The 22,832-nt window shown below is 47.2% G+C and overlaps 1 protein-coding gene across 1 annotated transcript in view; it reads left to right on the top strand.

The window, feature by feature from the left end:
* Positions 1–4,496: 4,496 nt before the first annotated feature.
* The window catches only part of ENPP6 (ectonucleotide pyrophosphatase/phosphodiesterase 6), a 70,775-nt gene continuing 52,439 nt past the window's right edge, over positions 4,497–22,832 (top strand). The window contains exon 1 of the mRNA XM_003792788.2: positions 4,497–4,851. Coding sequence (XP_003792836.1) covers positions 4,611–4,851 — 241 coding nt within the window. The 5' untranslated portion in view covers positions 4,497–4,610. The remainder of the gene's footprint in view (positions 4,852–22,832) is intronic.

The following is a 22,832-nucleotide window of genomic DNA, read 5'->3' on the forward strand; positions in this document are numbered from 1 at the left end:
AACCCACCACCTCAGGTGTATAGTGCTGGAGCCTTAGCCACTTGAGCCACAGGCGCTGAGCCTCATTTAAGCATTCTACCCCTGCTTTGTAAGCTATTGTTTTGGTGTCTTTAAATTTTTCTAAGTTACAGATGTGTTATTGTTTTTACTCGAAGGAGTTATTTTTAAAGTCCTTAAGAGAAACATATAGTCTTCAATATTTACTCATATATTAACTGTTATGAGCCTCTTTTTTCTTTCCTGTGGGATCTTATTTTCATCTTGTGTTTCTTTTTTCCTGTGGGATCTTATTTTCATCTTGTGTTCTTTCCATTCAACCTGAAAGGGCATCTCTTAGTATTCCTTATAATACAGTCCTGTTGGTGACTAATTCTCTCATCTTTTCTTTACCTGAAAATATTTCATCTTACACGTAGACTATTGTGGTGGATATAAACAAATTGCATATTATTTTAATTCTTTAAAAGTTACGAATTTTAAAGAATTTATAAATTTTAAAAACATATGAAGCCATACTTCTGGATCCTGACCATGGGGAGGGCACCACCCTCGCTGTGGTGGAGGAAGCTTGAGCAGTGAAGACGTTGACCAACGTTGACCAACGAGGGCTGTCACTGGCTGACATGAGCTGATTTGTGACATTACTTTCCAATCATAGTGATTCTACAGCTGCAAAAGATCTTAAAGCTTTTGTCGCTTTTCAGAAGTGAAAAACGAAGCAAGGAAAGGCAATTTTCTCAAAATCACACAATCGCATAAAACCAGAATCTTGACTCCTCTTTCTCCGAAACTCTTTGCTTCCATCTCACCCTCCTCCCAGTGAAGGTGCCGCATCAGAGCACTGACCCTTCTGGGTGGCACATTCCTGAGAGCTCATGCATGTCCCTAGCCAGACCTAGAGCAGCCTTCAGGACAAAGGTTGTCCCAACTTTTGGAGGAAAATGTTCATGTGTGTAATAGCTGAGTGATGCCCCTTTGGACAATGACCTTACAGCATCACCAGCACTTGAAAACCAAAGTGGCAATAAACCCTCGTCGATAACCACCCCCACGTGAGCACATCCACCTTGTCTGGTCTGTTGTCTTTAGCTTTTATGTCCAACCTTCTCAAGACCGAGGCTGTAAGCAACCCTGGGATTTACTCGCTTTGAATTATCTCATGTTTCTTTCCATTGGCATGTACATCACAGATGCATATTGGCAATCATTTATTGACCCTAAACATTAAAGAAATTGTCTAAACATGGTGATAAAGCAGTATGATCATAAATATCATCCTCATAAAACACACACTGGCGGCACCCTGACCCCAGGTGCATCTCAACAACGTCCCTGGAGCCTTGGGAACCTGTGCACACTTACGTTACAGTTGCCACCGGCAACAGCTGGGAAGCTTAGTTTGAAGTAGAGAAAAGTGGACGCCCCTCTGATGTTAAACTTTAAAATTCGGAGTGCTTACCCCATCCCAAAATGAACGCAGGAACCACTCGAAGGCAGACCACCTGCACTCACACTGCTCCAGCCCACAGCCCAGGAGTCCCCAAGTCTCCCAGGCCCCCACATGGCGCATCTGTTGGGCCTGCTCCCCTCATGGCTTGGAAAAAGAGGTTCTTCTCCTAGTAACCAGGCGGCTTGTCAGCTTGTCAACACAAGCTCTCCCTCCCTCCCTCTCTCCCTCTCTTCTTCCTTCCTTCCTTCTTTCTTTCCTTCCTTTGTCTTTCTGTTTAGGGCAACAATAAAACTCTACAATTCAAATAAATGAGAATAACATTGTTTTCAACGTCACACACACTCTCTACTTTTTAATTTTTTTTTTTTTTTTTTACAGTTTTTGGCCAGGGCCGGGTTTGAACCCTCCACCTCTGGTATATGGGGCTGGTGCCCTTGTCCTTGAGCCACGGGCACCGCCCCTACTTTTTAATTTTTTATAAGAAAAATTATAAAAACTTAATTGTGGAAAGCATCACCTTTTATCAGAAAAATGTAGCCTGAGCCTTGTCCCAGTCTGAGACGGGAATGGTATCTTGCCCAGTGAGTTTCCCTCCTTGCAGCATCATTTAGGAAGTGACGTGGTGGTCCCAGGTAAGGGCTTGACTCTAAACACAATAGGACAAGAGAAGAGACGAGGCTGGGGCAGAGGGCAGATGTGGGGAGGCACCTCACAGCTGATCAGCCTACGGTGGCCATGTCTGTCTTCAGTCCCTGTAAAGCTGTGGCCTTTGCCCTGAGCCTTGCAAGTTTCAAAGCAACGGTGTAACACGAATAATATCTAACGTTCATTAAGCACTACCTATGGGCCACACATGCTTTATAAGCCTTTACGTAAATTGTACCATTTAATTTTATACCAGATGAAAGAAGCACTCTGAGGGAGCGGAACTTGGGCGCAGAGTGCTAGTTCTGCCTCCCGGCCACTGACCTCACTCTGCCTTGTGCTGCCGGTCCTGAAACTGTGTGGCTATTTCTAGCTCACTTTTCCATCTCCAACTCTCTCTCTCTTTTGTTTTTAATTTTTGAGACAGAGTTTCACTCTGTCACCCTGGGTAGAGTGCCCTGGTGTCAGCTCACAGCAACCTCCAACTCCTAGGCTCAAGCCTCAGCCTCCTAAGTAGCTGAGACTATAGGTACCTGCCACCAGGCACAGCTAGTTTTTCTATTTTTAGTAGAGACGGGATCTCGCTCTTTGCCTGGTCTTGAACTCTTGAGCTCAAGGAGCTCCTCGGCCTCCCAGCGTGCTGGGATTCTAGTTGTGAGCCACTGAGCCAGCCCACCTCCAACTTTTGTCTTCCAGCTCCACTTCATGCCTGCCCTCTCCTTTCATTCCTGCCTCAGACCATCTGCCCAGTAGGGACTCCTGTTGTCCAGCTCTGGAAACTTCTCTCTGGATCTGGGGCTCTTCCTTGAGGCACCTCCACCTACAAGAACCAATGGTTTCTGTGTATTTAAAAAATAAAATAAGGGCAGCACCTGTGCTCAGTGAGTAGGGTGCCAGCCCCATATACTGAAGGTGGCGGGTTCAAACCTGGCCCCAGCCAAACTGCAACAAAAAAATAGCTGGGCGTTGTGGCAGGTGCCTGTAGTCCCAGCTACTCAGGAGGCTGAGGCAAGAGAATCACCTAAAGCCCAAGAGCTGGAGGTTGCTGTGAGCTGTGATGCCATGGTACTCTACTGAGGGCGACAAAGTGAGATTCTGTCTCTAAAACAATAAAATGAAATAAAATAATACCCCATGAGTGCATTGTACACAGCTATGATTTACTAAAATAAATAAATAAATAAAATAATAACACTACATATGGACTCATCTGGGAAAAGAGTAGCCGAGATGTGGACACATTGTTTGATATTCACGGCTGTGGCCATGAGGACACTCCCTGGAAGTTTGTGGGACGGGCCCATGGAAATCAATTGTCTCTTGTTTGCCTACTGAGTTAAGAGGTTTGTGTTAGTGAATTGGCAAGTGAAAAAGTTAGGGTTTAAATTAGACAATGGTGTGACACGGGATAACATCAAATTAAATGACTATCCTCGAGAAGGGAACACTTATACACTGCTGGTAGGACTGCAAACTAACATAGCCCTTTTAGAAAGAAGTATGGAGAATCTTCAAAGGTCTAAATGTAGACTTTCCATTTGACCCTGTCATCCCCTTAACCAGGTATCTACCCAGAAGAACTAAATCATTTTACCACAAAGACACTTGCTCTAGAATATTTATTGTGGCTCAATTCATAACTGCCAAGTTGAGAGAAGCAACCTAAGTGCCCATCAACCCATGAATGGATCAACAAACTGTGGTATATGTATGCCATTAAAAGATGAAGACTTTACATCTTTTACATTTTCCTGGATGGAGTTGAAATCCATTCTTCTTTGTAAAGTATCGTAAGAATGGAAAGATGAATATCCAGTGTACTGTATACCAATATGAAATCAATATATAAACAATTACATGTTCAAAAGAATAATAAAACACTATTATAGTCCAGTCTGGGGTAGAGGGAAGTGGGAGTCGGGCGGGGGGATGACGTGTGGCAGAAGGAGGGAGGGCAGGAGACGGGATCTCACCCAATATGCACATTGTGAGGGTGTATAACACACCCCCGGGTGGGGGCTCTTCTACAAATGGACTTTACCCTGGAAGTGAGAACAATGTATCTTAAATATTGTACCCATCATATTAATTTGAATAAAGTTTAAAAAAAAATTTTAAATGGGGGAAAAAAGAAAAAGAATGTCCTTCTCCCCGGCCCCTCCCTTTGGTTAGCCCAATAGGAAAATTAGTGCTGACTTTGTCATCTTCTAAAGTTCCACCTCTCTGTGGGTGCTTGTGTTTCTGGAACATTCACCCAAAAATAACAAGATTGCGCTCTCTCCCCTGGTGTTGGCTGTGGGTTGCCCGGCTTATGTGAGGGTGTCAATCCTGGACTTTCCAGCACAAACCAAGTGTAGAGGTGAGGAAAAGGGGGTGCTGCCCCTTTAAATCCTGCAAGTGAGTTTGGCTCAGGGAAGCCAGCGGCTCAAGGTCCAGCCCCGGGAAAAGAGAGGAGTTGCAGACTCTCCATCCTCAGTGTCAGCAGTGCAGCAGGCTCCCTCGGGCTCCTGGCAGCATGGCAGTGAAGCTCGGGGCCCTCTTGCTGGCCCTGGCCCTGGGCCTGGCCCAGCCGGCCTGTGCCCACCGCAAGGTGCTGCTGCTTCTGCTCGATGGCTTCCGCTCCGACTACATTAGTGATGAGGCCCTGGAGTCGCTGCCCGGTTTCACAGAGATTGTGAGCAGGGGAGTGAAAGTGGATTATCTGACCCCAGATTTCCCCAGTCTCTCATATCCCAATTACTACACCCTCATGACAGGTGAGTTCTGGGTCCTTGCCTGGGCACGCAGGGAAGGGCTGGAGTCATTCGGGAAGTTGGTACCCCTGGCATCAGAGTCTTTACTTAGATGCTCGGGATTCCCTAGTCTTTTGGGGACACTCAAGATGGTTAAGAAGTCAGTGTTCTTGGCTGGGAAGACTTTTGTCATCGCGGTGATGTTGCTCTCTGAAAGTTGTCCCAAGAAGTCTCATAGTGGAGAACAGAGAATTGCAGCAGCAGGTGGTGTCTGAGGATTTAAACCGTGGTTATTTACTTTAGAAATAGAAATTCTAGCTATTTCTAAGTTGGAGTTGACAAATCAACAGGTCTTCGTGTATCCACCCCAAATGCCTTCTGTCCCTTTGTTCTGCCATCATCTGTCATCCTGGAGTCTTTTTTGGCATGTTTATTAATGTGTCGGACTGTGACAGTGCCCCTGGGATTCCACAGAGGGGAGTAGTGTGTCTGAATTAATTAGTGATGGGGGTGGGGGTGTGTCAGGTCATATCCTTCAGTGCCACTTAGCAAGGTCAATTTCCCTTCCTTTTTTCTTTCTTTCTTTCTTTTTTTTGCAGTTTTTGGCTGGGGCCGGGTTTGAACCCACCACCTCCAGTATATGGGGCCAGCGTCCTACTCCTTTGAGCCACAGGCACCACCCTCCTTTTTTCTTTTCTTGTGCCTTTTTTGGCCAGGTCAAATGACATTTTTAACTCCTAGTATCTAAAAAAACAGCAAACAAAAACTCAGCAAAACCCAGACTGCCTGGGTTGGGGAGAGCTCCCCAGCCTAAAGGGGACCTCCTTCCAGGATGGCCAGAGCCCCAGGTGGGGACCTGAGAACCTTGTTCCTCAGGCAGGCTGCTCTCTGCACACGTAGCTGCCTTCCTGCCAGCTAACCTCTGTTAGGGCAGCTAGAGGCTCTCAGAAAGAATTTAAGCAACTGTCCAGGGAGGTTGCAAGAATGCACTGGTTATGTGAGAGAGCTCCACAAATTATGTAAACAGAAAGGGGACAAGAACCCTGCTATCTCATTATGGATTTCACAGAACACCAAAGCCTAAGGAGCCTGAAAGCACGGACAAATATTTCTAACCCTGTGCTTGGGTACTCTGCGTGTGTGTAAAATGCCATACACTGATGCCCCAAATTGAAAGGAAGAGAGAGATACTTCAGAGAATTAGGAATGAAGGCACGGGGAGAAAGAAAAAGTTCAGACTAATACAAGCAAGGAATTTGTTCGTTTGTTTTTTCTTTCCCCCAACAGACAAACAACGGGTCTGTCAGTTAAACAGAATTAACAAAAGTCCCTCCCAGCCCTACTGGGCTTGCCTCTGCCCCTGCAGGGGAGCAGTTTGCAAGCCGCTGGGTCACACACAGATGGGACTGTATGTCACCGCCAACTTCAGCTCTGTGCGGGGACCTTCCGCAGACACAGCCCACCCCCTCTCCAGCTGGCTCTCCCTTGCTGGGGACCCAATTCATAGACGGCCACCACGTGCAGTGTCTGCAGCCTCAGTGGGAAATGAACAAAATCCATTTTAGAAAGGTTGCCAGTAAGGAAAAAGGGGCCATTGCAAACTCCGCAGAGAAACCAAGCCAGTGACACGACCTTTTGTTGGTCAGCCCCACACTCCTGATGTTGGCACAGGAGTAATTTGTGGGAAGCCTCTGTCACACAGACACACGCCTTCTTTTCTGTCGTCAGGCACTTTCCCTGTCTGCTCCTAAGGGAATAGCCCTTTCCCAGGTGGGAGAGTGCAGTCCCCACAAGCATCTGAAGAGATCTCAGCCTCAATTCCAAACCGAGGCTGGCCTCGGGAGGCTGCACGATCTCCCTCCCGCACCACTCTTATATTTTTCAAGTGGCAAATATATTCCCTATTTGAAAGTCTGCTTGGCTGTAAGTTGCCTTCCATTTTGGTAGATCCTCTGTGTCTGGCAGGCTCTTGTTTATGGACAAACATCTCTGAGTCTGATCTGTCGTCTACCTACTGAGCAACTTACAGACTTGCAGCCAGCTTTGTAGCTGGGAGACTCTGGGCCTCCAAGCTGGTATCACTTCCCCTGTCTTGGAGCTGACTCGGTGCTAATTTAGATTATTCCCTCCAATATCCATACTTATTTTTCCACCTGTGCTAAAAAACTCCTCTTTTTTTCACATGAGGAAGGATATAACCATTGTGAATTGTGCTTAAGCATGTGACTGTTTTATGAACCAACAACATTGTTATGCTAGATCAGGAGTCCTCAAACTACAGCCCGCGGGCCACATGCAGCCACCTAGGACATTTATCAGGCCCCGGGTGTTTTTGCCGCTGCTGCCTGTCCTGCTTAGCAGCCAACTTATCCCAGGGCCTGCGGTCTGGCCCTCCAATGGTCTGAGGGACAGTGAACTGGCCTCTTGTTTAAAAAGTTTAAGGACCTCTGTGCTAGATCATTTTAGTACCAAAAGATACGCTGTTTTGAGGTTCCTCAGAATTCACCAGAGAGGCTACACTCCCACCTCATTACATGAATTACTGCTCACAGAGAGAAAGCCCTTGGTGTCCTTCTCTTTGCACAGTGAGGAGTAAGACGGGCTTTTGGAAATGGTGCTGACCTCAGAGCCAAGAGGTCTTGCTCAGAGTTCTGGTAGGGGAGGCTTTGGGTGAGCCATTGTTTTGCTCTGGGCCCCTGCTTCCTCAGCTGCCAAATAGAGCAAGCTGGACTATCAGGTCCTAATCAGGCCAAGATGTCAGGTGCTGCTGGTTGCAGACATAGAACAAAGCAATGCATGGGGATCTTTAAAAAGCTAGGGCTAGGGCTCTGCGCCAGTAGCTAAGCGGTTAGGGTGCCGGCCACATACACTGGGGCTGGTGGGTTCAAACATGGCCTGGGCCTGCCAAACAACAATGACAACTACAACAACAACAACAAAATAGCAGGGTATTGTGGCAAGTGCCTGTAGTCCCAGCTACTTGGGAGGCTGAGGTAAGAGAACTACTTAAGCCCAAGAGTTTGAGGTTGCTGTGAGCTGTGTCAGCATGGCACTCTACTGAGGGTAAAAAAATAAGACTCCGTCACAAAAAAAACCCACAAAAAACAAACAACAAAACTAGGGCTGACCCTCTTGGTAGGCCTTCATGTAAAAATTAAGAAATAGACCAGGTGCGGTGGCTCCCACCTGGGAGGCCAAGGTGGGTGGATCGCTTGAGCTCAGGAATTCCAGGCCAGCCTGAGCAAGATCAAGGTCCAGACTCTAAAAATTTATATATAGCTGGGCATGGTGGCAGCCACCTGTAGTCCCAGCTACTTCAGAGGCTGAGGCAGGAGGATTGTTCAGGCCCAAGAGTTTGAGGTTGCAGTGAGCTATGATGCCACAGCACTCTACCCACTCTGCCCAGGGTGACAAGAGTGAAACTCCCTAGAGAAAGAGAATTTTGTAGGGAAGCCATGTGGACAGAGACAGGAAACCAGCAGGCATACCTGTAAGGAACCTTGGAAATCATCTCACCCAGTCACCAACGTGAGGCCACTGTGATTGATGCCTTATTTTCCCGCAAAATGTGTTGGCTTTAGGACAAAAGTTAACAGAATTCCAATAGTGACCAAGAAGATCCGTCTAACCAGTTGATTGCTGGGAACACAGAATCTTAACTCAGGGCCTTTCCCCCAGGGAAAAGACATTCAGAGGTGGAGGAGAGCTATTCTGAGAAAAGACGCCCACTAAAACTCTGAAAAGAATGCCCAGTAGCTGAATTGTGTCCACGTCTCCTCACTCCCAACTCAATTCCAACTCCCAGTACCTCAGAAGGTAACTGATATTCAGAGATCGGGTCTTTACAGAGGTGCTATAAGGTAAAGGGAGCCCATCTGAATGGGACCCTACTCCAGTATGACTAGTATGTTCTTAGAAGAGGAGGCAGCAGGGACATTGGTTCACAGAGACCAGGCCGTGTGAGGACATGGCAAGGAGGAGGCTGCCACCTGCAAGCCGAGGAGAGAGGTCTCAGGAGACACCAACCCTGCTAGCAGCTTGTTTGTGGACTTATAGCTTCCAGAACTAAAAAAATAAATTGCTGTTGTTTAAGCCAGTCTGTCTGTGGCAGCAACCAAGCAAGCTAACACGCAAAGGATGGGGGCCAGTTTCCCAAAGCGCTAGAGGAGGCCAGAGGAGAGGGGAGGAGAATTTTCTTCCAGTTGGAATAGCGTGAAAGAGCATTTCATGGAGGTGAGATGTGGGTTGGAGGGGACAGCCGCCAGCATGGTGCATGCCGTTATGTCATCACTTCAGGCCCCAGTTCTCTTTCCAGTGAGCCGTGTGTTTACTTAAAACACAACCAGAGTTTGAATGCCGTGGGAATGCTTTCTGTTTCCATCCATCTTACTGAGCATCTTTTTGCAAAGTTACTTTGGGGCCAAGCCACATTTGATTTAAGCATAAAATCCATGGAAGAAAGCAGTGACTTCAGGTCAGGTCATGGGGCGGGGGGGAGAAAAGGCTGTGTCTCCTTGGAGGCAGCAGAACGGAGAGTCCTTTCACTAATTCTCCTGGCAGCATTTGTTCACAGTTCTTGAATCTTTCTGGTTAAGCAGTTGGGGGAAGTGACTCAGAAACATTCTGAGTGGCAGGAAAGCCAGTGCAGAATTTTATCTTTACTGTAAATAACCTACCCATAGATGAACATAGGCTGAAGCAAGTTCACTATATAGGGTATTATTATTTCAACACTTGGACACTCACAAATAGCATGCAGGGCGGTTAGGCGTTTTGCTGCAGGCATCAGAGAACTGAGAATATCAGGAGCCTGGTGCCACATAGCAGGACATAGGCACAGGTCCTGGGGTGGCCAGGAGGTTGTCCATGTGGCCTGAGACCCAGGGGCACTCGAGGAGATGGTGGAAGCCGGAATAACAGTTCTCCCTTAAGGAATCAAAGAAAAAACCTGGATGTCAACTGCTTAGAATCAATATTTGTGCCAATGTATTTCCTATCACAAGCCTAGAAATTATGTGTGACACAAATTCTAACTAGATACCTGGGACTTGACATTCTGGAGTAAAAAACAGCAGAGTAAGGTAGGCTTCTCCCCACAACGCCCCCGGCACTAGCTACTTTTAAGAAAATATCTGATTTACATTAAAACTGGCTGTCACTTGGACCAAAGGAAATCAATGTAGAGAGTGCCTGAACAATCAGATTTTGAAAAAAGCCCATACGGCTTCGGCGCCTGTGGCTCAAGTGGCTAAGACGCCAGCCACATACACCTAAGGTGGCGGGTTCAAATCCAGCCTGGGTCTGTCAAACAACAGTGACGGCTGCAACCAAAAAATAGCCGGGCGTTGTGGTGGGCGCCTGTGGTCCCATCTACTTGGGAGGCTGAGGCAGGAGACTCGCTTGAGCCCAGGAGTTGGAGGTTGCTGTGAGCTGTGATGCCATGACACTCTACCCAGGGGGACAGCTTGAGGCTCTGTCTCAAAAAAAGAAAAAAAGAAAGAAAGAAAAAAAGCCCACACGTTCAGGCTTCTACAGAACTCAGAATCCACTTGGGGGGCTGTTCACAGACCCCTGCACACCCCCACCTTCAGGCAGGGCTTATACACAGGGACATCCCCCAGCTCGTCGCCTGCTTTGAATTTAGACACCTCTTCAGTTAAATGGTCCTTATCTGGAGTGCTCCCTCCTCTTCCCATTCTTTCCTACACCAAACCCAGACACCAGTGTTTGCCCCAGTGCCCTCCCAGTGGTCCCGGCCACCCCCAGCCGGGAGAGGATTCGCATGTCCTCTGAACAGCCCACCGGGTTCCAGGGCCCTGGCTCTCTTGGCTTCTTCCTCTTTTCTCCTTTTCTTTCTTTTTTTTTTTTTTAAGACAGAGTCTCACTCTGTCACCCTGGGTAGAGTGCCCTGCCGGCCTCATAGCTCACAGCAACCTCAGACTCCTGTGCTCAAGTGATCCTCCTGCCTCAGCCTCCCATACTTGGGATTATAGGCGTGAGCCACTGTGCCCAGCCCAGGCTTTGAAAGCTAAATCAAGGACACTCCAATAAGCTGCTTCTTCTTTCTTTTTCCACTTCAAACCTTTGAACACCTAGTGAAGAGCACCCTTGAGGTAGAACTTGCCAACTGGCCGAGGAGGGAATGTGAAAGGAAGGGACCCAGAGGTAAGATTCTCAGAAATCGGAATAAAGGGCTCCTACTAGTAGAGATGGGAAAGGGTTAAGGGCTGTTCATTTCAGATTTATTTGGAGAAGGAAATTTTCATCCGCTTGTATTCCAAGTTTGAGTAGGGGATTCACCCAGAGTTGGCCCTTTAGGGAATCAAGAGGAGGGTTTCAGAAACCAGCAGAATACCCTGGGGGTAAGGAGAGAAATGGATCCTGAGGTCCCAGTAGAACCCAGTAAATGGACTTCCTGTCTCTTGCTTGCTACACAGTTGGGAGAGAACATTTGTCACAGATGCCCAGTTAGAATCTACTTTCTCACCTGCAGGAACTTTTGCCTAAATGTTGTCACTTACTTTTCAGAGATACCTAACAACGTCTTTCCACTTTCCGACTTAAAAGTACAGTCTCTGACGTGAGGCAGGGTTATTCTAACCAGAGAAGCAGGCAGGGCAGGGGAGGTGCTGGGTATCAGAAGCTGGAAAGCGCTCTCACCGCCCGTGCCTCCAGTGTGTTGTGGGGGGCGGGGGGGGGGAATGTGTTCTAAGATTTCCAGAAATAATGTCTCCTGGTACATCGTGATTTATGCTGCCATTGACAAGCCTCTCTGCACTGAGATGCTGCCTTTCAAAGAGCAGTTAGAGTGGCTTCCATGGTGACAAGGGGTAGTTCTGATTACAGGGCATTCGGCTGCTAGAAACTTACTCCCCGAATAAAGGAATTGTTGGGGTCATGAGTGAAACTAAAATGTGGCAAAAGGTTTTCATAATAATGACAGCAAGGCCTTCTTCTGAGGGTTAACCCACGTGGAGCCACTGCAGTCTGCAAACCACAGTGATCCCGGCCCCTACCTGCTTCCCTGCCCCTCCAAGGAGGCCACGGAGGGGATGTGAAAGAACTGCTGATGGACAGGGTCACAGGGGCCTCTGGGAACGGACAGGGTCACAGGGGCCTCTGGGAGTGGACAGGGTCACAGGGGCTGCTGGGTGTTTGGCCACACCAGGCTGCTCTGGGCACCTGTAGCATCACAAACACTATGCCAAAAATTGGTTAAAAGACCTTTAAAATGAATTCAGAGGGAGGCTGACTCGGCATGGTACCGTTCACATCAGGGGCACTTGGAACACTCCCTCTTTGGGTTGCAAAGTCCACCTCTGGGAACAGGCTTGTTGTGGGGAGGAGCAGTGGGGTCATTGTGAGAACACGTGTGAGGTCTGCAGCAGAGCCACACAGGGTAACAGGCATGCCCGGAGGCCGGGCCCGTGGGCAGCTGTGAGCAGTCTCAGCTGTCCATCTGGGTTTCCCAGCCGGGCAGGTCTGGAGGCCCCTGTGTGCCAGAGGGCAGGAAAAAGGGGGGCTGGGGGCCAGCCGGGACTTGGGATGGACGGCATAACCCTGTCACCTTCCCATCCTGAGTTTCTCCTGCTATTTAACATGAGAAGACAGGGCAGATGGAGCCCCGATCAGTTGTGCGGTTAGTGAGTGCTGGCTGTCTGTTGGGAATGTTCTAGACACTGGAGATGCTGTAGTATAATGTTCCCAGGGATCACTTCGAGGGCAGCAGGGGGAAAAGGCATCTGGGATGGGCCCCCAGTGACACTCTGTGTCCCTGGCCCCAATTTTACCACTTTGACCTGTCTTTTACATTTGAAGGAAGTGGCCTGTAGTGAGGCCACTGGGCACTGAGTGTTGGTGACAAGGACTGGCCTGAGGGAGCAGAGTGTGGTAGCACACAGACGTCCCTGTCCATGGATGTTGGGCTTGGGACACCCACAGTGTTTTCCCGAGGGGTCCCTGGGCCAGCAGTCTCCGTCCTCTGGATTCTGCACAAACCAGCCCTCTGGTTCTGTAGTGTGTTTACAGTCTGAGCAATTGTCTGTACATACAAGGATTTACCTTCACAGGTGGACTTTGGAAAGCATTCTGTTCTAAGGTCAAGACAGAAACCTTAAACAAATGTAAATGTTTGGGAAAAAACAAATATTGGGGTCCAGCCTGCCCCAGCCCCCTCCCGCCTCTGCCTCTGTAGCCCAGATTCCTGACAGTGTGTGAAAAGGTCACTGCTTCGGGGCCACTCCCCAGCAGCCATGTGGACATGAGATAGACACTTACAGCCATGTGGACATGAGATGGACACTCTCTGGGACACAGTCCTGGCCTGCAGGATGACCCATCTCAGAGCCCACCAGAAAGGAAGGGTGTGATGGCATTGAGGAGACACTTGGCTAAAGCCCCTGGGAAGTGCCACCACCAGGCACTTGAAATGTTCCAAGCAGTGAGTTCCATGTGGATGTGGCCAGTTATGTTAAAAAATTTCCATAGGTAGGCTAGGCAAGGTGGCTCACACCTTTAATCTCAGAACTCTGGGAGGCCAAGGGAGGTGGATCCCTGGAACTTAGGAGTTCGAGACCAGCCTGAGCAATGGTAAGACTTCATCCTTACTAAAAATAGAAGAGCTAACTGAGCATGGTGGTGGGTGCTTGAAGTCCCAGCTACTGGGGAGAATGAGGCAGGAGGATCACTTGAGCCCAGGAGTTTCAGGTTGCTGTGAGCTATGATGACGCCACTGCATTCTACCCAAAGTGAGACTGTGTCTCAAAAAAAAGGTACACAAGAAACTAGGAACCGTGGTCACCTAAGGGGGTGGCAACGGACAGATGGGAGATAAAGATGGGACAGAGACATCTTGTGCCTATCTCTTTGAACAGTGTGAATTACTTATCTATTTGAAATAATTAAATTTAAAAATGCATCCATATCCAAGGGGACTTCTACATCTCTACTTAAACAAGCAAATATTATTATTCAATATTGATTAAGCTCCCCACTTGTGATTTAGGGAAATATAGTCACACTAAAAGATTATTTTAAAAGGTGTTTCCAGCCACACACCTGTAATCCTAACACTCTGGGAGACTGAGGCAGGTGGATTACTTGCACCCAGGAGTGCGAGACTCCATCTCTACTAAAAATAGAAAAACTAGCTGGGCAGGGTCGTGGTGCCTGTAGTCCCAGCTACTCAGGAGGCTGAGGCAAGAGGATCCCATGGGCCCAGGAGTTTGAGGTTACTGTGAGCTGTAACACTAGGCATTCAACCCAAGGTGACAGAGTGACACTGTCTCAAAATAAGTAAACAAACAGATAAATAAATAAAGAGGTGTTTCCCAGCCTGGTGGTCATAAAGCTCTGTTTTGTGATGTGGTTTCCTCAGTCTGCTCTGCAGACATGCAGCCAGGGCTCAGGAGACCTGCGGAGTTGCTTTTGGTTTTTTCTCACACCCCAGTAAGATCTCCCAGGATGATGAGCTGGAAGGGAAATGAGATTCAGAGCAGTGTGTGTGTGTATTTCATTAAAGCTCTGGCCAAGGAGCCACCAGGTTGCAGGTGGTGCTTGGATGCAGCTCAGCCATCCTCCCCACTTTCTAATGCTGAAGGTTGTCACTGAAGACTGGCCCTATTCCTCAGAGTCCTTACATACTTACTCCAAGTTCTGATGGAACAGATAGGAAGAGCCTGTTCCAAAGAATTCCTTCTCGATGAATATTACAGCATCTAGCTAACAGCCAAAAGAATCAAATGAAAACACAATGACTTTGTCCAATTCCCAACCATCTGTTTGCCTGCTCTTTTGAACTGACTAGGTGGGTGGGTGTCCTGGAAATGCACCCCAGAAGACTCCCTCAGAGGACAGCAGACCAATCCCTAACCTTCTAAGGAGGGATCATCAGAGATCTCACAGCCAGTTGTGAAATCCCTGCTGGGATGGACGTCAGCATGTCCTCCTCACCTACCCCTCTTCACTTCCCTGGTTTTATTGGCAGCTCTCTGGGAACTGTTGGTCCTCTGTGCTGGTAGCACCTGTTCCCTCCAAAAGGGCTTGGCTCCCCTCCTCTCAAACCCACAGCCCAAGCCCTAGAGCTGTCCCCCACCTCTTTCTCTTTCAAGCCACAATGAGATGTCCTCCCTCTGAAAGGCTTTGACCTCTAGACAGTAACATTTCAGAGCTAGATGGTACCTTGAGATCTTGCTGTTTCCATTCATTTGCTGATCCCTTTCCCACCATCTGTCTGAACCACAGAGCTTGTTAATCACACCAACATGTGTGTTGACATACACTCTACAGCACACTCACATAGGAATGTCATTCATTTGAGGACTTACTGGACATCTACTATGAGAACAGAGCTATTCTAAACATGACCAGGGTATGGCCTCTCTCTAGCACAAGCTTGTGATTACACTGAAGCGATTAGATATGTGTTGAAATTAATATAATCATAAGATGAAATAGGCTGGTCGGAGGGAAGCCAAGATCATCTCTGAGAGTGTGTGGTGAGCAGGGAAGTGTCCCTGAGGTAATAGTTAAAGCCTGAAGGATTCTGACAGGTTGAAACCTGGAGGAAGGGCCCTGAAGGTGGACGTCCACACAAGCCAAGGGGCAGAGGAGGGAGGGGGGCCACCTGGGGAGGATTGTGGCAAGAGAAGAGCAGCTTACCAAAGACCATTCTAGCAAAGACCTAAAATGAAAATAGGATCCAAGCAGGGTCAACGTGATTACAGAAAGACAAAGTCTCTAGTAGGAGAAGGTCCAGTTATCAAACTGAAAAATTAGGGAAAATAAGAAGCAAACATGTCACTAAGTTAGGAGATTTGTACTTAGCAGCGTTTGCTTGTGAGACCCCCTGGGGAGCAGGAAGGAGAAAAAATGCTCTATAAGTAAATCCTGTTTGGGAGATTTGGGGCTGGCACTTGCCTGCATGGCTGGGAATCTTGAGGCTGTTACTGAGTCTCCATACACTGTAATTATTAGGTCCTATACTGGCTCGGTCATGATCTCAATTGAGATCATTTGATAAATCTGAGAAACGGATTTATTGCTGTCATTGATTGAGATTGTCTCAATAACTGCTTTATTGATATATAAGCTACACACCATAAAGGTCACCCAGGTTTATCCACATTGTACTAGTACATTATTACTTTTTTTTTTTTTTTTTGAGATACAGTCTCACTCTGTCGCCCTGGGTAGAGTGCCGTGGCGTCACAGTTCACAGCAACCTCAAACTCTTGGGCTCAAGCTATCCTCCTGCCTCAGCCTCCCAAGTAGCTGAGACTACAGGCGCCTGCCACAACGCCCAGCCAGTTTTTCTATTTTGTTCTAGTTTTAGTAGAGATGGGTCTCCAACTCCAGAGCTCCTTAAATCCACCTGCCTCAGTCTTGAACCCTTGAACCCATCCACATTATTCCTTTTTATTGCTAAGAAGTATTTCACTGTGTGGGCAGAAGATATTTTGTTCGTCTGTTCAGCTGCTGAGAATTTGGGTTGTGTCCGTTTCCAGGCTGCTGTGCATAACCCTGCTGTGAATATCTGTGTATGAGTCTTTGTGTGGATATAAGTTGTTGTTTCTCCTGGGTATGTACCTAAAAGTGAAATCGCTACATCACAAGGTCATTCTATGGTGAACATTTCGAGAGACTTCCAAGCTGTTTTTCAAAACGGCTGCCCCATTTTGCATTTGTCACCCACACTTCTGATTGTCCTTTTTATTACAGCCACTCTAGGGGGTGTGAAGTGGCCTTTCATGGCGGTCTTGATTTGCATTTTTCTAAAAAGTAATGACACTGAACATCTTTTCGTGTGCTTCTTGGCTATTTGATAACTTCTTTGGAGAAATGTTCATTCATTTTACTCATTTTAAAAATTAGGCTATTTGCCTTTTAATTTTTTGTTATAGGAGTTCTTTCTATATTCTGGATGTACATTTTTTATTGCAAACATTCCCCCCAGGCTGTCTGTTAGTCTGTTTTGCATTGCTATAAAGAAATACCTGGGGCTGGGGAACTTAGAAAGAAAAGAGGTTTATTTGGGTGACTGTTACTTTACCAGTTGTTTTTTTTTTTTTTGTCATAGCTAAGAAATAATTCCCTAACCCAATATTATAAAGACTTGTTTTCTTGTTTTCTTCTGAGAGTTTTATACTTCAAGCTTTTATATTTAGGCTTATAACCCATTTTGTGCTAATTTGTATGTATAACATGAGGTTATACAACCCTCAACACCATTTGTTGAAAAAACTATTTCTCTCCCACTGAATTGGTGGTTTTTGTTTTTTGTTTTTACATCTGTGTCAAAAATCAACTAAACTTAAGGTTAGAGTTTATTCTTGGGCTCTTAGTTTTACTCTATCAATCTATTTATCTCAATGTCTGGTATCATGCCCAGTTCACACTATCAGGATAACTACAGGATATGTTAGCCCTCCAACTGTTTTTTAGTTTGTGAAGATTGTTCTGGCTCTTCTGAGTCACTTGTACTTTCACATAAAATTTGAGATGAGCTTGTCAATTTCTGTAGAAAAGGCAGCTGGCTTTTGGATGGGGATTGTGTTGAATCTGTGGACCAACTTAGGGAGTACTGCCAGCTCAGCCTTCTGATCCATGAACATGGGATGTCTTTCCATTTACTTCAGTTCTGGTTTTCTTTAGTAATACTTTGTAGTCTTCACTGTACAGTCTGCACTTCTTATGTTGAGTATTTCTAAGTATCTTAATCTTTTTGATGTTATTGTGAATGGAATTATTTTCTGAATTTCATTTTGGCAGTATATAAAAGTGATTCAGGGATATGGTTATCTTCCTACCTTGCTGAATTTGTTTATTAGTTAAAATAGGGTTTTTTGTGCACTCCTCATCGTGATGTCTTCAATTGATCCTTACACTTGCCTTGGGAGTTGTGGAAAGGCATTTTACAGATGATAGAACTTCAGACGAGAGCAGGTAAGTACCTTATCTCACCTAGGCAGGAAGTTAGCAAATTGGGACCAGCACAGAAGACTCTTGTCTCCCCATTTGTCACTCAGTATTTTCCCCACGCTGCTTCCAGTTGGTAGAATCAGAATCTGGAAGACAATGGATTGCCTGTTTCCTTCAGCACTACTATTGTCTTCCTTTGTTATAAGCAGCCAGATCCAGCCAAGCAGGGAGCAGAATGTACATTTCCCAAATGTCTGCTGTATTTTGAACCATGCTTAGTGCAAGGTGCTTTCAAATACTATTTCCTACAACATCACAAGTATCCCCATTTTATAAATTTAGAAATCCAGGCTCTGAGACATGAAAGGGTTTGTTCAAGATCACAGAACCCATACATGGAAGAACCATGAGCCCCAAACCCTGAGCTCCTCCTCTACATCAGGCTGCCTCTTCCTCCCTGCCTCCAAGGACACAGCTCTCAGAGCAGCACTGTCCTGTGTGCCATTGGAGTGTCCCTCCCTGGACAGTGATATGTGGCTGCAGCATGCACGTGGCATGCACCCACACATGCAGACACCAGTGGTGCATGAGTCCCTGCCCTTCCAGGCTTCCTCCAGCACAACTGACCTCCTGGGGAACTATTTTTAAGGCTTCCTTTGTGTGTCTCAATGAACAATGTGAACAATAGCGCTTCTGGGGTTGAGTATAAAGGACAGGATTCAACCTCAGACACTTAGCTACTTTTCTCCCATGGTCAAGGCTGCACAGTTGTGAGAAATCGTTCATACAGGCCTCTTTTGAAAAGCCACATCTGGGACACTGACCCAGACCACCAAGATGCAGCTCTGGACAAGTTGTTTGTAACTTTGCTTGGTTGTGAGGGCCTCGGGGGCAGTGTGGTACCAAGGAGGGCAAGATCTAACTCATGCTGTATCCTACTCGTCTTGTCTCAAGCTCTGTGCATTCAGTAGGCACTCAATAAATGCCTTCTTGTGTTTGCTTGTTTGTAACAGAGTCTCACTCTGTTGCCCTGGGTGGAGTGCCTTGGTATCATAGCTCATATCCACCTCAAACTCCTGGGCTCAAGTGATCCTCTTGCCTCTACCTCCCAAATAGCTGGGACAACAGGCACCCAACGTAATGCCTGGCTAGTTTTTCTATTTTTAGTAGAGATGGGGTCTCACTCGTGCCTAGGCTGGTCTCAATCTCCTGAGCTCAAGCTACCCATCCACCTCAGGCTCCCAGAGTGCTGGGATTAATAGGTATAAACCACTGCACCCAGCTCTTGTATTTGTTTTAAAGTTGCTCCGAGCTGCTTTATCCCACATCGCCAGTCAACTTTCCTTTTCAGCAGTTCTCTTCCCCATCCCAGTCCCTCCTAACAGAAAAGGAATTGCTGCTGCCAATCTATCACGGGTGATATCTTTAGTTTCATAGCAGATAAAACATCCAAATGGACACAGCAAAGATCACGTCAGTCATTCCCACAGACCCTCTTTGTCCTCTTCTCCCAACGCCAGTTGACATGCAACCTGGGATAGGTCATAGAAACACAAAGCAGAAATGGAAATAATTAAGTAATTTGCAAATTCAGTCAAACGCTGCAAGAGGCAAGTAGGCACCAAACTTAGGCTCCTATGGTTTACCTTTCACAAAATTCCACATGGGTGAGTCATCCACTCCGTGGTTAAACCACTCCGGTGGTTTAAACGACCCCTTTTGTATTACCCAGGAGATTTTAGGTTTAGGGAGCTTAAGCCCCCCATATAACGGAGAGTCTGGAAAAGTTCTCAGAAACAACAGTTCCCTCCGTGACTCGGTGTGCGGTGGAAGGCATTCTGCTTTAGCCCAGCAACTCTACTTCCAGGTGGTTTCGTGGTCAGCAGGAGAATATGATTTTTTAATAACATGAAATAAAAAGGCAATGTTTCTGCCAAAGCAAGATTATTGTGCATTTTACTCAGCCATGTTTTATATCCTCTCCATCCTTGGCCAAGCTTGACCACAGTGTCCCTCCCTTGAGTCCCCTCCCTGTGCACACTGACAGACTGATCCTGGGCTCTGGCCAGGCCGATCCTCCCCTGTCTCTTGAAGACATTCTGGGGAGGAGAGCCAGAAACAAAGGACACAGGTTCTAGTCTGAGCTATGGCGAGATCTAAACTGAGCGACCTCAAGGGTCTTTGGGCTCGTTTATTTCTAAAATCTTAGGGTCTGGAGGACTTCAAGGAGTGAATTCCAATGCTACTGCATTGCCCTCTTTATCTCTAATTTTGCCTGCTTCTGGGCCTTTACCTCTGAGACTCCCTGACCTTTGCATGCCAGAGAAGGCGCAGCTGCTTTTTGGGGACCTGTTGCCTCACTGCCCTGGCTACTGAGCCTGACTGACTGGCTTAGGAAGGTGACCGGTCATTCATTTCCTTTCAAAAGCATGCGTTTAGGCTTTATATCTCCCTACCCCTAGTTAAGATTCAAAGTTATGATTTAAAAGGAGAGAAAATGGCTTGGCTTGAGGTCGGATTTTGGAGGTTAGAAACTTAGGCCAGAAATTTCTGTTTTAAATCACCATCCTTCACTGCCAATTTCCCTAAGGAACATGGTTTAATTCTTTTTGGGAAATATCTAATGGACTCCATTCCCTCTGCTTTCCATGGAGTAACCCCTATGTAGGGTCATGGCCGGGGAAGGGAGGCGGCCGAGAGGAGCCCCCAGAGTGAACTGAGGAAGTACTTAATACAACCACACCACTCACTTCCCCAGCACCGCCAAGCTGGCTCTGCGCATGGAGACTACAGTTCTAGGCTTCTGTCCTAAAGTCGTCCCCCAGACCAAACGGCCACCCTGGAGGGCCACAAATGGAGGGTGCAGGAAACTGTATTTTTTAAGAATGGCAAATACATTGGCTTAGTTCATCACCTTTTCAATCATTTTACTCATAGCAATCTTTCTAGATGCATTCAGGGTTAAGTCTAAGGGTTAATGGGCCCAGAGTGTGACCTCTACATGAAATCAGGCCCTTGTCTCTCTCGTAAGGAAATGACAAGTGAAATGCAAAGATGGTCCTTATCCGTGGGTCGGGGGATTAACCATGAGCTTCTGAGTGTCTTCATTTGGAAAAAGCCTTTCCTGTGTAACTGATAATGCATGTTCTAGAATCTTTTCTCCAAAGAATTGCTTCTTCCTCCAGCCAACTTGCTCCCAAATTTTCAGATCTCTGATGCAGTGTGGCATCAGTTTTCACATGTGGCTTCTTCTGAATTTGTTTTATCTCTTCCATGAGATGCCTGCCTGTGGTCCCAGAGAGGTTATTTCGAGCAACCAACAGCGTAGGCGGCAAGACCACGCCCAGCTTTGGGCCGCAGCTGCTGGGCGGCCCTGCCCTGCCCTTGCCACAGGGAGAGCACAGTTTCCCAGATCTGTAAATAATATGGGAGGGGCGTTGAAAATGACAGGTGGGGAGAAAATTGCCTTTTTTTGTTTGGAACAAGAGCTTAGGACAGGTTTGATTTTGTGAAATGAATGGGGTTGGTATTTTGAGAAAATGTTGCACTGTAGGTCTTGGGCTGCACCCCACCGATGCCAACCTCAGTTCATATAGAGATACCACTGGGAGAATCTTAACACACAATGCAAACCAAACTTGACTTCTAGACGTGAAGCATAAACACGAGAATAGGAACAAAAAGACCACTGGGTTTGTTCAGCCCACGGGCCTTACTGCATTTTCCTGGGCCCGTGCTGCACCCCGCTGCTCAGAGGACAGAATGGCCCATGGCCACACTCTGTGTCCTTCCCTGAATCCCCCTGAGCCACTTACACTTCTCAGGGCTTCCGTCTTCTCTCTTATATATAAAAAATGAAGGTTATGATGGTACCTACGTGAGGGTTGGCGCAAGCATTAAGCACATACTTGGTATCCTGTGTGGTACGTGTTAGCCATGATGGACAGGCCTTGGCCCTTCTGCCCAGGGAGCTGCATCTGAGGTCAAACTGCTGGGGCTGAGTTCCTGGCTCTGCCACACACCAGCCTTATGAACTTGGGACGGCAATTTTGCCTAAGTCTCTGTGCAGTGGAGATAACCGGGTACCTGCCTTAGAAGGCTGTTTTGTCCTGTTTTCCTCACCACTTTTCTCCTCCTCCTCTCACCACACACGCCTGCCACTTTGGTGCACATCAGACCCAGTGCCGCTGGAGGGGCAGGCTGTTGGTGTGGGGTGATGCTTATAGCAGATCACAGTGGGTTTTCTAAGGGTCATATTTCCCCCTCAAAGCTGCCATAACAAATCCCATTCTATATTTTCTTTCTACAATGTGACACTGACACTCCTCCATCAAGTGATGGCCCCTGTTTTTGAACCTTGATGGACTTTATTGTGACAAGCTCTGACCAAAAGATACCAGAGAAGTAAAGCTATGTGCCCTCTGGGTCTAGGTTGTAAAAACTCCTGGCATTTTCTCCTTGATCTCTTGGGTCACTCACTCCCGGCATGTGGCCTCTACCCTATAAGGAAGCCAGGCGGCCATGTGGAGAGGCCACAGGTACCCATGGCCTGCAGGCACTTCCAGTCTCAGAGTCAGGTCAGCCCCACCCAACCTTTGAGCTGCCCTTGCTGGTGCCACATACAGCAGAGGAGAGCTGCCCCTTCCAGGCCCTGCCCGAACCACAGATTTGTGAGCCAAATTAACAACTCTTATTTTAAGCCCCTTAAGGTTTGAGGTTGTCTGTTACAGAACAACAAATAACTGAGACAGCCAGGCACGGTGGCTCAGGCCTGTAATCCTAGCACTCCCGGAGACCAAGGCAGGCGGATCCCCTGAACTCAGGTGTTCCAGACAATCCTGAGCAACAGTGAGAATCCATCTCTACTAAAAATAGAATAACTAGCTGGGTGTGGTGGTGGGCACCTGTAGTCCCAGCTACTCGGGAAGCTGAGTCAGCATGGCACTCTACCCAGGGCAACTGAGTGAGAGTTGGTCTCAAAAAACAAAACAAACAAACAAACAAAAAAAAGTGACACAGCCACTCACTTCAATGTAAAGAACATATAGGCCAAATAAAAATTCCAAAAAGGGCTCAGCACCTGTGGC

Source organism: Otolemur garnettii, unplaced genomic scaffold (assembly GCF_000181295.1).
Source record: "Otolemur garnettii isolate 467f Iridium unplaced genomic scaffold, OtoGar3 scaffold00061, whole genome shotgun sequence".
Classification (NCBI taxonomy): Eukaryota; Metazoa; Chordata; class Mammalia; order Primates; family Galagidae; genus Otolemur; species Otolemur garnettii.